Source organism: Argiope bruennichi, chromosome 1 (assembly GCF_947563725.1).
Source record: "Argiope bruennichi chromosome 1, qqArgBrue1.1, whole genome shotgun sequence".
NCBI lineage: Eukaryota > Metazoa > Arthropoda > Arachnida > Araneae > Araneidae > Argiope > Argiope bruennichi.
Genome location: NC_079151.1, coordinates 60,779,355 through 60,795,677, shown reverse-complemented (window position 1 = coordinate 60,795,677; position 16,323 = coordinate 60,779,355). Strand labels below are relative to the sequence as shown.

At 28.1% G+C, this 16,323-nt stretch overlaps 1 protein-coding gene across 1 annotated transcript in view; it reads right to left on the bottom strand.

Annotated features, from left to right (window-relative positions):
• LOC129968411 (formin-like protein) overlaps positions 1-16,237 on the bottom strand; it is a 70,679-nt gene extending 54,442 nt beyond the window's left edge. Inside the window, exon 1 of the mRNA XM_056082270.1 lies at positions 15,856-16,237. Coding sequence (XP_055938245.1) covers positions 15,856-16,017 — 162 coding nt within the window. The 5' untranslated portion in view covers positions 16,018-16,237. The remainder of the gene's footprint in view (positions 1-15,855) is intronic.
• Between the last annotated feature and the right edge of the window lie 86 nt (positions 16,238-16,323).

The following is a 16,323-nucleotide window of genomic DNA, read 5'->3' as shown; positions in this document are numbered from 1 at the left end:
ATTTTGACTGCTTGTATGTAACTCAAAAACGGTTTGAGCAAAATTGATAAATATGGTATATGGTCTTTACATTAAACAATTACATACATAATTCGCGGATTTCTATCAGATTATGAGTAAAATCCATTCAGAAAAATCTTGTCTCTTTGGCTTTCCGAATATAAATTGACACGATAACTACAAAACGAAAAGAGCTGGATGGATAAAATTTGGTGCACAAATTTAATATCTAAATTGTATACACCTTTCAAATTTGGGGGAGGGGGAACCGTTAAAGAGTCGACTTTCTGTTGGTTTATACTTCCACAAGCCTATAAACGCTATTACTCAAAAGATTAAATATAAGAAATTTGGTGTTTGATTTTGTGATTATAGTTGTAGTTCTGCAACAAATTCTTGGATTTTATCGGTTGGGAAAAATGCGCCTAAACACAAATTCGATTTTCAGGTATTATTAATCGCATGCCATTGATTAATCATCAAAAAACTCGCCAAAGATCACACGATAGATTCAGTAAAAATGCTAAATTCACGCCAAAGGTAAATATTTCGTAACCATTATACGCCCAGGTCCTGCATGGTTTCTCTGCTTTATTCAAGGTCCACAATTTTTTGCGAGAAACCTTTAAATACCTTTATTACAGGGTATGCGAGAAAGTTTTCAGGAAACCATACCCGATAATTTTAGAATGATTATCAGAATGTTTTCAATTTTAAAAAATTAAAACTCTTTCTTTATTTAATGCTTACCTTGATACGGCGATTACATTTTAAATTGTTTCGCAAAATATATTCCAATCACGTTTTTTACTTGTAATAAATTTCCTAGGAAATCTGCGTTGTATATATTTCATTTCTACGTTTCACATTTTCGTTTCTTTCTTTTTTTTTTTTTTTCGCATGACAGTGTTAGAAATGGTTGCAGCAACTTCAGTTAATATTCTGAACTGGCAGCAGTCATTCATTTACCTAGATACAGGTGTATATATATATATATATGAATAATAATTTTCCGGAAAAGTTTAATAGATGAATGCTTACTATCATTAATTTTCAATAATGTTTACTGTTATATTGTGCTATGCTTTTAATATTTTGGTTTCTACATTTTTACGAAAATTAAAACAAAACCTAGAACAGAGAGAATGCTTTATAGCTAATGAACTTGCCAATTCAGGATTACTCAAATTATAGAATATGTACCACTAACAGTGCATTACATTATTTTTGAAGGTACAATTTTTATGAAAAATATTCAGGGTACAACGGCACGCCCTCTTAATGTTTTGTTTTAATTGTTTTCAAACAGACATATTTCTACACTCGGAGTTCTCTTCTTAATTTAGTGCCTATGGCTGAATGACGTTTGCCGTATTCTCACCGTTCTGGACTTTATATCGAAACGAGCAATAGACTTATCTGAGAATTTAGTTTTGCAAATAATAGCTTCTTCCCAGATCACTTTTTCGCTCTTATCGGATTCCGAAGGGCTAAATGATTTTTATTTTTATTTATGTGGACAAAATTTAAACAGTTTGAGAGCTCCCGCTCTAACTAGAACTAACATTCATATCGAAAAGGAATATTTTCCTGAGGAGACAGAACTTTAAAATGAATGAACGTGGTTAATTTTAGCATTTAACTGTACCATACATGCCATTTGTATATATATATATATATATATATATATGATATGTTATTTTCAAATACAACAAATCATATATATATATACATATGTGCGTGTAAACATATTTTAATAGTTGCGTGGCCGAATAGAAGAAACTTCTGAATTTTTAAAACTGATTTATTTTATCCGGGAGGCGTAGTATGTACAAGAAGCGATGATGAAATTAAAGTTCGTTTACATCGCGATACAAGTGCAAAAGAGACTAAAATTTTTCCCTTCAGTGGTTTTACAATGAGATTTTGATAGGGATTTCTTTGACGCTATAGACTTGAGTATCTTTAAAAGATTGTTGTACACATTAAATACTTTTATCCCTTCACTCGGAGTGCGAAAACGTGGTGAAATATCGAGACCAGCAGTTTTATAGAGCGCGTGTAAAATTAATTAACTAAAAAAAAAGTGGAAATGGATCAGGAAATAAGGAGACCATTTCAGAATGAAGTTAATATGAGCTAAATTAAGAAATTAATTAGAAATTAAATTCGATTAAGAGATACAATTACATACAATATTATATAGATATATAACGTGTGTGTGATAATTTCTAGTTAATCGACTCTTTAAAAATTTTCTAACCACTCATCTTCCAGCTTCACTATAACTTTGGGATCTGAGTTGAGGGCTATTATTTCCCCCACAGGATCAAAATACTGGATCGACAAATTCTTTCCTGTGACTATATAATTTCAGAATATTTTCTCAATGTCACACTTTGTCTTTCCATTTGGTATAGCAACAGGACTGCTCTCATCGTGTCTTGGTCTAAAGAACAAAAAATGGACTATTCCGTTAAATCATAAAGAATAAAAATCTTTAAAGAACTCTATGATTGTTTCTAGAAATTATGCCCCCTACCCACATAAACACGTGTGTATGTAGTAATAACGGTGCAATTTCTGGTGTCTGTTTTATGCCCCCAAAGACAAATAAGTTACAGTTACAAATACAACAAGAACCAATTTAAAAATGAAGAGAAAAAAAAAAAAAAAAAAAACTTTTGTCAAGCGAGTCTGGCAACTTGGAGTAGACTGATTAATCCGAACAAAAGACATTTCACAGTGAAGGATGTAAATTTTTGCGTTATAGGAAGTGAATGGGAAATAATGAATCATGCAGTAGGAAGGTTGCATCAAGCTTCTTAGGATGAAATCAAGAGTAGATGTACGTAATATCACAACCAAGCAGTATCATAGGTTTTAATAACGCCTCATTTCAGTATCAGAGTGCAGTGATCGAACTAGAGATAAATGATATTTTGCAAAATCATTTCGGGAAGCATCCGCGTAATTCGTTCCATTTCATGCAGAACTACTGATACAAGGAAGAATTTCAAGCCAGATAAGAATTTCGTAATATTTTCACCATTAATAACACAAGCAAGTGCCCACACAAATGAATAAGCAAGATTTGCTCTAGAAAAATTTGGATTTACAAAATGTAAAATTTAAATATTGTAATATTCCATAATTTAAACAAAAGTGGAAAATACCAATGGTATTAAACTTGTAATACAACTTGGAGTGGGCTGGTTTCAATTTCAAATTTTCTCCACAATTAAATTTTATTATATTGTTCAAAAATGAACTTTTTAAACTTTTGATAATAATTTCGAAAAGTCATAATACTAAAGACATGAGTTTTAAAATGGAAGGGAAAATTACTTGTTATGATAGCACTGCTTGTCAGAAATCATTAAGTACAATGATTACAATATACATGCTTTTATATCTCCTAAAACATTATTTGAAAATATCAAATCGAACTTTTTTTTTTTTTTTTTTGCGCAAAACTGAATAACTTAAAACTATTTCAATAAGCGAAAAACGGTACTAAAATTAAAACATTAATAAAATTTGTTCAAGAGAATTTTCTTAGAAAAAAAAATTATGATTCTAATAAATCTGCAGAAAGCTAAGTAGCACATGTAAATTCACAGAAAGTATCTCAGTTTCAGAATCGCATATTCGACAAATAAATTGTAACACTAGTTGATGTATTTCTTTGATTTCTAGAAAAAGCGTTTTTCGGAATAAAAAAAAAAAAAAAGTAATATTCATTAGCAATGCAATTTTATTAGATTTTTTTAATAACTGAAACCCGGATATTTTCGTCAATAAATAATAATAATAATAATAAAATTATTTGTTTGAAGTTGTGTCCTCTGATAAGCTTAAAAAACATTAAAACTACAGCATTAACAATAGTCAAAACACGGCAAAAGCTTGTTTGATAAGGATGTATCCAATAAAAATCAATTTGAGGCACAACGTATTCTTTTTAACAGTTCCTAAGGCGAAATGATTTTGAAAATTTACAAAAGCTTTTTTTAAAGAAAGAAACTTGGTACTTGTTTATTTTGCTATTACATCCCCCCCTTTTTTTTTCGTCTTAAATTCAATGAATATGCGTAGTTAAAATGCTATAATATCTTTAACACAAGTATATATGAAGAATTTCATATATTATAATGTAGTAGGGAAATCTTGTAATAGTAGGAAAAGGGAATATTAGGGAAATCTTGTGTATGATAAATTAGAAAATTTGTTCAAGATTAACTTACATCACTAAAAAAAAAAAAAAAAAATAATAATAATAATAATAATAATCGACTAGCTTAAAAAAATCCCACTGCAATTAGCAAAAAAATTTATAGCTACGCTTGAATGTTTACAAAAGCACGATTAATGGTATCAACCCAATGAGCATGATACACAAGACCTGTCTTAGACTTGATTGTGGATAACGTGACGGAATTCTTTCTGGAGACTCATTCCTGACAAGCTATCAATAGTAAAGTATCTAAAGAAAAAATTTTTGATCTCAGTTTGTGATGTCCAAAATGTAGCACGACATCCTGAAATAATTATACCTTACGCAGTTGTCAGGGCGTTGAGAAACAGAATTTAGTAAAGAAGGCATGCTGGTATTGACATTTGCGTAATGGAAGTACGTTAAATGGTAGATTCGTTTCAAATACTTTTTTCTTTTTATTTCTAATATGTGGTCTTTATTTCAATATGTGGTCTTAGAGGACGGAGGAATATTTTTAACGGCTGCGATAAAAAATACAAAATTGTATACAAGGAAGCAGGGATACTTTTCTACAGAAAAGCTGAAACAGTCAAGGAATTTAAAATAAAAATTTACAGGCATACGTAAAAACATAATCACATTATTATCTCTATGGAATTAATAAAAATATTTGGTAAAACTCGTATGAAATTATTTAAATTGTCTTAAAATTACAAAATCAAACACTTGCTTACTCTGGTGTACAAATCAATAAATGAACAATGAACGTATTATGGTCAGCATTAATTAAAGTATAATTTAATGTACGCAACAACACATTAAATGGAAACTAAAAAAACGGTTGCATGTGGATTAAATGATTGCTATTATAATTTGGTTTCTCAGCGGCATTTTTCCATATAATAATGTAGTAGTTCTGACAAAATTCATCCGATTCTTTTAAAACACCAATGTTTAGAACATACTAAAAAGATATCATTAAAATGTAAAATTTCTAAAGTTAAAATTGAAAAAAATAAATTATTTTTTAAATCCTTGTTTTCAGAAATGATATCGAGACAACCGTTCCATTTGTTTGCTTTCAATAAATTAAAAAGATATTAAACAAAAAAAAAATGAATATCATTTGGTTAGAGTTCGGCATTAGGCTGAAAAATCTTACGTTTATTTCACCGAAAAATGATGCATTTAATGATTTTCTTCAAATGAAGGAAATTAAAATTATAAATAAATCGTGGTGTCTTGCATTACCTCCTAACGTCAACACATACTTACAATGGAAATGAACAGTGTGTGTGTGGGGGGGGGAGTTTTCATTTTTTTAATGATAAAACTAGTTCATCTATCTCGGCATAAAGAATGCAAGGAAAAGACAAATAATCATGGTTGATATACCTCGCCAATAGACCACACAGATAAGAAAAAAGCAAAAATTCGACCATACGAGATAAAAGAATCGACAAAATGATGTCATTAAGGGTAACGTCACGGAAGAAGGATCGAGAAAATGCAATTCATTTCTTTGAAGCCAAAACGCGGTGAAATATCACCTTCACTTAAAAAAAACAACTGCTTTCTGCAACAATTTTCGAATATTCTTACGCCTAAAAATAGCTTTTCGGCACTATTGTCGGGTGAACGAAGATATTTTTACAGGGAAAGAGTGAATAATGAAAACTTATTTACAACAATTTACGTTGAACAAAATATTATATTATATATAAAACGTTATCAGTTTTAATGTCACAAAAGGAAATACAAAGAAAAATGAAACTGTAAACTATTTCTTAACGAATAAGAAATTTTTACGAAAACTAGTTCGCTTTTCTTTAGAGACATTGCTGTAAAACAAATTTATATAAAATGGTCTTCTATACTTATACAGAAAAAAAAAAGAGGCAGGGGTATCCTTGTCATTCGTGCATTCTAAATTTAATGCAACAATCAAAATTTGATGACAAATTAAAATAACAGGGCACTGAATACTGGATAAAATCCTAATAATATTCAGATTTCAGAACAAAATTCTGAATAACTGGGGATTTATTCTCACATCCTCCACTTTTAAACGTTAAAAGTATTTTTAGGGTATGTTATATATATAAGAAAATCATATATTCATGCAATTTTATTCTCTTCCTACTCTATGCAATAAAAAAAAAAGTAATAATCAATTTAATGATTCCGATTTAACATAGTTTAAGAATTGGGGGAAATTATATAGCATTCTAGGATTCGCTTTCATTTAAATAAGATTTGTTATTAATAATGTCAATCAGGAGACAATCATTTATATGAAGTCAAGCACTTCAGACCTGCAATTAATAGGAAGGTTGGGGATGCACATTTTAAATGAAGTTCCTTCCATTAGGAGGGGGAAAAAACTTTGTTAGTATATAATGAAATTAACGCTGATGAAACAATGGAAAAAATTGACAATGATCTCTCAGCAAACAACTTAGGGAAAGGTAGATGTTTTTAAGATAATAAGCGAAACCAGCAGGGATGATAATGCTGAAAGAAAATTAAAGAATGCATATATTCTTATCCAAAATCAAAAGCCTATTGTAAAAGTTTACTGAATTATGAAGAAAATATTTTATATCACACTTTTGCTGAAAACAACTTAAATGAAAATATCTGTCTAATTTATAAAAATTATATTTTGACAGTTTCGAATGAGCCCCTTCTCCGCCTTCCTCAGTTTTTCAGAAAACGCTATATTGAAGAAACCTAATAAGAATGTTACATAGATTACCCCGTTTGTGTGTTTAATATAGAATATATTGTAAGAAAAAAAAATTTTAATTTTCCCTTACATCTTGGTTGATAGAAACAAAAAAATAATAATGTATCACTTATTAAGATTAAAAAAAAAAAAAAAAAAAAAAAACTTCCAACTTCCCCTCCCCCTTTTTCAAACCACAGCCCATTCCACACATGGAAAAACTTTAAAAAAATAATAAAAACTAGTATTTCATTTAATATTCTTGAGTACTAAGAGACCTTACTAATGAGTCTCCACATATTCGGATTCATTCGCTAATTGGATCATGCAACGGTCTGAGTCAAAAAGGCGCATGAGAAACATGTTGACGCCAAGAAGCAGGATGTGGTAGCCTGGCTTCTTCAGCGGATCTTCAGAGCATAACCCCGCATCCAGGCGCGTCCGCTCAGAAGGTGAACCGATGAAACAATGCCGCCCTCCACACCTTAAAAAAGGGTGTAATGTCTGAGCAGAAAGGCGACCCTGCGAGGTTAATTCCTGCTCGTCAACTCCAACAACAATGAAAGGGTGTTCGGTTGAACAACAGATACAGCTTACGAGCAGAGGTTCTGTTATCGTAACATATCATCCATCAAATTTAATAGAACAAATCGTACAGGCGATTAGAGGAAGAAATCAATTACTGCACGAGATTTTTTTTAAAGGAATGTGTGAGGATTTTTGAGCGAGGGTTCAAGATGACATACCTAAAGGTCTAAAAAAATGTGGCCAGTTTTAATTTGAACCTTTCTTTCTATAGCTGAAGTTGATTTATGTTTATTGAAGTAAAACTGAAATAACACTCTCTACAAGAAAATGGTTTTATCAAAGCTCCTTTAATTTGCTACCCATTCATACATCAATACTATCAAATTGCTGCGAAGATGAGAGAATGGGGGTTCAATAAAATAATAATAAAAATTTATTTTACAAAACTGAATTGATTAACAGAAATAAAATTGGTGTTTTCCCGCATTTATAACAATTATGGACCTGCTTGATAAGACACCTCATGTCCAAATTTTTGCTTTTTTAAAGTCCATAAAGTTTTATCCATTGATTTAAATCTTGTTTACTTTTTAGTTTCTCATCTTCCCTTCGATTACTGTTTTAAATGATATAATTTTACCCATTGTTTGGCGCAGCATGGTCAACATCATAGCTCTTGCGCCATAAAACCTCAAACAAACTATGGAAGGCCCTTTTTTATATCCTCCCCCAATTCAATACGGTTAGGAAATTTAATAAAGATTAAAATGATTGCATTATTGCTACTTTTCGTTTTTGCCATTTTATTATGATTTAAAAATAAAGACAGTTCGCAAGTAAAATATATGTTCTTGTACAACTATTAACAAGTAAACTTTTTAAGAAATTGTAGAGATATCTGTATATTGTCATATTTCAAATTAATAACATTCCGTGGATACATCATTCATATTCAAATAAGCTCGGAAATATTGAAATGTTTACTGAAAATCAATAAAAGCAGAAAATAAATTACGATAAAAATTCTAACAATTTTTCTCGTAACAGAATGAGACATCTGCACCAATTGCTAAAATAAAAATATCACTCTTTTTCCAAACAGTTGTCATGATGAACATGAAGAAGGAAGTTCTCTGCCCCATTACTTAACAAAACATGCTACGATCGGAATCCCCTCCCCACAATAACAAATGAAATCTTGTTAAGCTCATCCACCACTCTATTACTCAATTTAGAAATCTCGTAGTTTGTCAACTCGAAGAACAGTTATATGTCATCAGTTCCACTTGACACCCAATTACAGTCTTCATCTTTAATAAATCCTCCGAACAGAACGGCCGACCTATGACACATGAACAATGGTACGTCATCATCTAAACTCGAATTAATCTGATGGCAGTGCCAAAGACTAACTGTAGAACAAATGCTGACGCACGATACTTGAAAGGATGATGTATACAATTACCAAAGATAATAGTCTATTTTATAAATTAACCACTCTAACGCTACCACATAAAACTCACCAATAAAATAAAAATTTACATTTTGCAGTGAAAACTTTTAGAATAAATTCAGAATTTATTCACTAAACTAAAATTCTGAATTGTAATTTTAAAAATATTTATATTGACTACATACTTTTAGAAAAAAAAATCAATAATGAGAAATATAATTATCGTTTGTTTAATTATTAATAACAATACATTAGGTCTAAACCAGTTCTTAAAAGTTCTGTGTGGAAAAAAAAAAAAAAAATAGCGAAGAAGTTTCCTGTCAAGTGCTTTTACAGCGACTGTCAGGCACCAACTAGCGGATAATAGGAAAAGAGGAGTGTACTCGCATGGTAGGCTCGAAGAACTTTTTAACAAGACAAAAAAATAAATGCTTGCTTGGCAAAAATAGCCGCCGCCTACGCGAGCGCTCACTTAGTTCTATAACGTTTCTTAAGAGCGGACAAAAGTAAAGATGAAGAAACAAAGAATACGGAGAAAAAAGAAAATTTCCTAAATGATGGAAGAAGAATGAAACTTGTACATGGGTTTCACTTTAATTCTTTTTAAATCAAGATTTTAATATTCAGTATCATAAACATTTTCAATTATTTCATAAAAAGGGAATAATCATTACTTTTATTCTACTAAGAAACGAAAAAACGGAAATTAGTTTTTCAAATTGGGGGAATTAAATAACCAAACAATACACATTTAAGTTAGTGATTCCTTTTTAATCACAAATGCGCCTACGACAATCTAAAAGGAAATTTTTAATTTTTAATATCAGAATTTTTTTTAATCACTCCTATATCACTGTCAAGCTCAGGAAAAAAAGTGCGAAAAATTGAATGTTAAAAGAATAATAATAAAGCGGTACTAAGTAAATAAGGCAAAATAATATTGAGTCACAACCATCATTTACACATTCAGGATGCAATGCACATCGTTTAATAGAGGAAAATAACTGATATGAGGTGCCAATTCCAAATTTCCGCAATCTTAAAATGTACTGTATATTTTCATATTAATGAATGTTGGTTTCAATATCGAACATTAACTATTCAAATAAAAATAACAGTAAAATTAAACTTGTTATATTTTCTTTCGCCGATAAATTTTTAACTGTGGTATCTCATAACATACCAAGAAAGTTTTTATTCATTAATAAATAAAAATTAATGAGTCATTTATATAGAGAGAGACTTGCCACTTACAATTGTCAGGATTGGCACTTATAAATTCATCATTCACAAATAAACAATAAAACTATCAAAATGGAAAATAAATTTCATTTTTATGTGCCACTAATAATTATAATTAACTTCTTCACTCATATTTATTTAGAAGAAGTGGAATGAACTGATCAAAAAAAGCAATTAAAAACTATTCACTGATTACAATCCAAATATTTATTTTGTTATTTCAAATATATTTTCAAACTGTAATTAGAAATTGTTTGAAGAAAATAGTCTTAAAAGGAAAACAGAAACGGGATTTTTTATTTAATATTAATGACTGAATGTAGAATGAAACTATTTAAATAAATTAGGAATTTAAAAAGTTTGTTTGGTGGTTTTTTTTATTTTTTTTTAATGCAAGAGCATTACTGGTTTACTTGTACTAATGAGAAAGAAAGCAACCAACTACTTAAAACAAATTTACCAAAATGAATTAAAAATTTAGATTACTAAGATGGTATACAAGTTTATTGAAAATAAAATAAACTTTTTATAAAAGGAAAGTAAATAGTTTCAAAATAAACTTTGAATTATAAAATTGTAAATAATGGCAAAGTATCAAAAAATGAAAAAGATTTAAAGCATATTTCAATAGACAATTAAAAAAAAAATTTCATAAAAAAATTTGTTATTTCAGCAAGTAATATGAATATGTTCCCACAAGGAAAAATAAGAAAAAAAAATCCATATAAAAGGAAACTAAATTATATGATATGCAATATTAAATTTAGAAATCTGATTGTTAGAAAATAGTCCTAGCTCAAAAAGAGCTCTCCCCTATCCCAAACACACAGAATAGTGGAATTATTTTAACATAAACAATACAAAGAAGTATAATTGTCAAACTATAAAGAGAAACAAAAGATAATATTAAAAAAAGTAGAAGAAAAATTGCAGAAACTCCATGCTGTAGAGAATAATTTCAGTTCACGCAGTTATTGACATGCACACACATATTATATCAGGGGAGTCTAAATGTTTAATAAATTTTAACAGTAAATCTGGTGTCAAATCAAGGACTTTTTTAAAAACAACAACAAAGGAACATTTCCTTCATACAACTGTTAGAGGTTACTCTGACAGTGACACAACAAGCTATAAAGCAAGTTGATAATCTAGCTTAGATTTTGTTTCACAAAAGAAAACCTACATCTTCCGAGCAGTACATATGTACTATTAGCAGATAAAGAACTCTGCACAGAAATAGAAATCTAAAAATTTCTGACAAAAAGCAATTTATCGATAACAATTTGATTTAGGTAATATTTTTAAAAAATTAAACACATTTTAAAACACGATTATTTTTTTATTTATAAATAGAACATTTTCTGATTAACATGCAAACTTTCAATTATAAAAATACACACCACGATTGTTTTTTTTTTTTTTTTTTTTTAAGTATACGATTGATAGTCAATATATTAACATGTTAATCAATAAAGCTAGAAACAAGGAAACCCTCAAATCAATGCAAGAACCAATATTTTAAAAAGGAGATAACAGCTAAATTTTCAATTTAAAATCAAATGATATATTAACAATTTGCACCTGTATGCATCTGCATGAAGATATAGATAGAGATCTATGTGTATTTTTTTAAGCAAGAAAATATTTCTGAAACAAAGTTAAATATTATAGCCCTGGGGTTTTTTGTGATTTTATTTTTATTTTTAGTAAGTTATAGTTGATTAAATTTTAAATTTAGAACAAACAATCATTTGGATACTTGGCCTTAAGACATTTTAATCAAAAAGATAAAATTTATCACCCATGAAAAATCCTTAGTTTCACTATGAAACTAGCTATTCACGATGAAATTTATAGTCAAAAATGTCGACGAGGCTAAATTATATCACGCTGATTTTTGAATCGCAAGACATGAAGAAAAAAACCCTTTAAACTAGTAAATTAATATATAAAAAAACGGAAAGATTAAGAAATGCACATTTATATACTTGCATTATTTATATTAATCTCAGAAAATGTGTATTTAAATGTACACTTCAAAAGGAATATTTTTATTCTCACTCTTTTAAAATTATGATTCTTTAGACACTGTTACAAGCAATATCCTGCCTCATTTATGCATATTTCTAAAAATTAGAAGTACGCTAAAATATAACATCCCAGAAGTCACTGTGGCGACATAAGAAATTAAGAAAAATATTCTGATATAAAATAGAATCATTATGCTTTTCCTCTATCTTTAATGAATTATAACATTAAAGTATTTTAGTTAGGAAAAAGGCATGCATTTTTTTAAACGTTAATACTGTCTAATGATTTTAAATAATTAAAATTACTACTTAATCAACTTTAAGTTAAAAAATGCTGCCATCTCTTTAAAACATATTCTAGAACACTTTGTCATGCTTTATCTTGCCAAATACTTATTACTAAATAGTTCATTCACTTCTTTTAAAAATAATTTTATTAAGGAATCCAAAACAATATTTCTTACTTTACAAGCAAATATAAGCTACATTATATGCAAATATGGTAAAAGTAGTGTCCACCCTTTCCCTTAGAGGTTTTGAAGATTTTTTAGTTGCATATTAATCACAAACCATTGGCAATAGCAGTAATACACAAGTATTGAAGCTTCAGCAAACATACAACAAGCAAACTGATATATTATAGTTATGCTAACCATAATTGCAATATCAAAAGTAAATTTAAATAGAATTTCTTCAATATATAGTTCTGAAAATTTTAATCAAGTCGAATATCAAAAGTACATAAAAAAAAGATGTTTCCTACATTTCTTACAAAAATATTATTAATCATTCACTTCATTTATTAATATGTCATGTTTATTTTATCCGTATTAGCAGAAAGCACTTTTTAGGCATTCAACCTTGATAATTATCTTATGTCAGGATTTGATCTAAAGAACTCTAAATAGTAATACAAATTTTAAAAACTTAACGCATTAGGTTAGTTTTAATTAAAACAAAGAACAGACTGGTTAGTATAAATATTTTTAACTAATTGTGAAAACTGATAATAGTTTATTTTTATGTAAAAGTAAATAATTAAAATTAGAAAGCATATAAATTTACTTTAATTTATTTATAATAATATTTCCATCCAACTCCAAAACTACAACTTTTTTATATTAAGCTAGCAAACAAACAAACAAAAATTATATATTATTTTAATGTCATACAGTCTACATTTTATTACAAATACCTTTGAAAATCGCAGACTTGCTAATGGTAAATGTGTTTTTACTTGCTATAAATTGGATTTTGTCATTCCTCACTATTGTACAATTTCTAATTATTTAATAAATAACAATCAATTTGTTTAGATATTTAGAAAATCAGTTATGTGATCAAGACATCTCGTATTCCCTTTTTACTTATCAAAATATCAATGTTGGTTGCTTTTGAATCATTCAGATAAATATTAAAGGAAAAGAAAAGTCAAGAAAATATAAATTGTTACATTTAAAAAAAAATGTGGAAACCAAATTAAATCCAAATTGCAGCTTTTAATTACTCAGAAAAAAAAAAAAAAAAAAAAAATGTAAGGTCTTTTTTTAAAAAATATTTAAATTAAAAAAAGATATTTACAGAAATGTTACTTGACCTATTTTATAATTATCTGAACACGACTCTTTTGGTACACATCACTAGACTTTGTATTTTATCTTTGAAATGTAAATGAATGTATAACCAAGTAATAAGCTAATTTCAATAAAATAGATTTTTTTTTGTTAAGCTTTTAGTTTTGAAATTAAAACAGTGTTTCAAAATTAAAAAATCTTTAAAAAATCCAATTTAAATCAGAGAATCTCTACTGTTTCAAATAATTAGCCATTAGCTTTAAAAAAAATAGCAATTCAAAATAGTTTCTTAAAATTTTATATTCAGTGCTTATTTGAGTTAGATTTACATCCCATTTTAAAACAACGAGGAGATTATTTTAAAATAGACTTGATAATTTTGAATTATGATCAGATTAGAATATCAAGATTTAAATATATCTTTTGAAAAAAATAAATAAAATAAATGCAGAAAATCATGTTGACTAATGTATCCAATTACAAAGTACAATGTTTTTTTTTTTTTTAATTCAATGCATTTATAAAATGAAATTAATTCAAAAACAATATGTTCTTTCTTCATATAAACTTCCTTTTCATATCAAACAACTGATACATTCTAAAATTATTAGTTATTTCTACATTTCAAGTAATTGTTTCCTAAGAATAGACAGTTAAATAGCTTTCACTCAAGACTGCACCTTTTAAAAATTTCCTTAATTCCTTATAGTTAAAAATAAGAAGAAAAAAAAAACATATGTTTCTTTTTTTAACATTTTGTTATATGAATGAAAATTACAGTCATCATATAGCTAATGTTGACTGAGAATTTAATTTTTGAATTAAAAATTTCTAGACCCCCCCCCCCAAAAAAAAAGCTAGAACTTTAATTAAAGCATCATTTCAAATACACAAAAGTTTAGAAACTAGATTCAGTTTAGATGCAAAATAATATTAAGCATATTATGAACATTCCAGCAACTACTTTAAGAGCAGTTTCAATATGTTAGAAATACTTTTTTTCTGTTAATCTTGTCTTGTACTATAATTTTTTTATTATAAAATTCCATACAACTTTTGTTAATAAATGTTTCATAATCATATTACATTCATTTCCTTTTTATTCTAGAGTTATTGAAATAACTGTATCCTTAATGCTACTTATTTTTCATGCATTAATTATTTAAGAAAAAAAAAATCTTCCTTAATCAGAAATAAAATAGTTTTGAAGGAATATAATATTTATCACTGTTTGTCTGATCAACAAGTAAACTCAACAGTTAAACATAAAATGCTATATATTTTAATAGAAAAGATTCTATAGTAAATATATTGTTGAATAATTCATTCCCTCTTTTAAAATATGCACAATCCTTCAGCCATACTGATTTTTATATTTTCTTCTAAATTACAAAAATTAACATGAAAAAGTAATACAATATGGTAACAAAATTTTTTGATATTACTTTGAAATGTAGGTATAAATAGTAAAAAAAAAAGTAAACATACTAGGATAACAAATTAATATGAGAACATTTAACAACTAAAATTATTACTTAAGTCTAAAAAAATTAAGGAAATATTTTTAAAAAATGAAACCAAGTAAAATATTATTCTATCATCTTAAAATAAGACTAATCAAAGTTATTTATCTCCAAAATGAAAAATACTGCCCTAACCTATAGTTATTGTGTAAAATGAACTGTAATAAAATTAAAAGTGTAATTACATTTTTAATTATCATACACTCCTTAAACCAAGTAATTTTCAAAATAAAGTGAGAAGAAAAATAATGGTTCTCATCTGATTAAGTATTCTTGGAACTCTATAATTCAATGAATACTTCACACATTCATTTAAGTTATACTACCTATGTCTTTTTGAGAACTCAAAATATAATATATAAATATAAGTTTGACAAAAAAAATTTCACAACTTTTTTCATTTTACACGTATATTGCTGAAAATGAATATTTTTAAGTCAACTTTAAATTATTTGCAGAAAGACAAAACCCGAATTCATAACCACTAAAGAGGCTTTAACATATACAAGGGCGAGGTAGTTTTTCTACAAACGTCAATAGTACATTGCTACATACCAGAACTTTCGTAAATCGTTTTTCCAATTCATTCTGCTCAGGCATGGGCATTTTCATGCTGTCTACAGGATACTGTTTAATTCTCTGGTGTAACGTACTTTGTCGAGAAGAACCTGCGTTGCCCATCCTGGCATTTGTTGTTTTGGGTAGTTCGATCACCATAAGCAACACTTTTAAAACTCGGCACAGAAGTTATATATCATGTCTTCCACTCTAAATCACAAAAACTCACTTTATAAACACTTAAAGACACAATGGAGCCACAGGTTGTGAATGAAGCACACATAATCCTTGGATAAGCCGGATAAAAACATTACCACTTATAAATGGAAACTTGATCGTCCTCTTCCAATAATAATCTGATCCTGATGTCAGAAATGTGAGTAATACTTGTCAAAGCGCATGCGTTATTATGTGGAATGAATATTTCACTTCAGTTTGTTCTTTCTTAAAGCAGGCATCAATAAT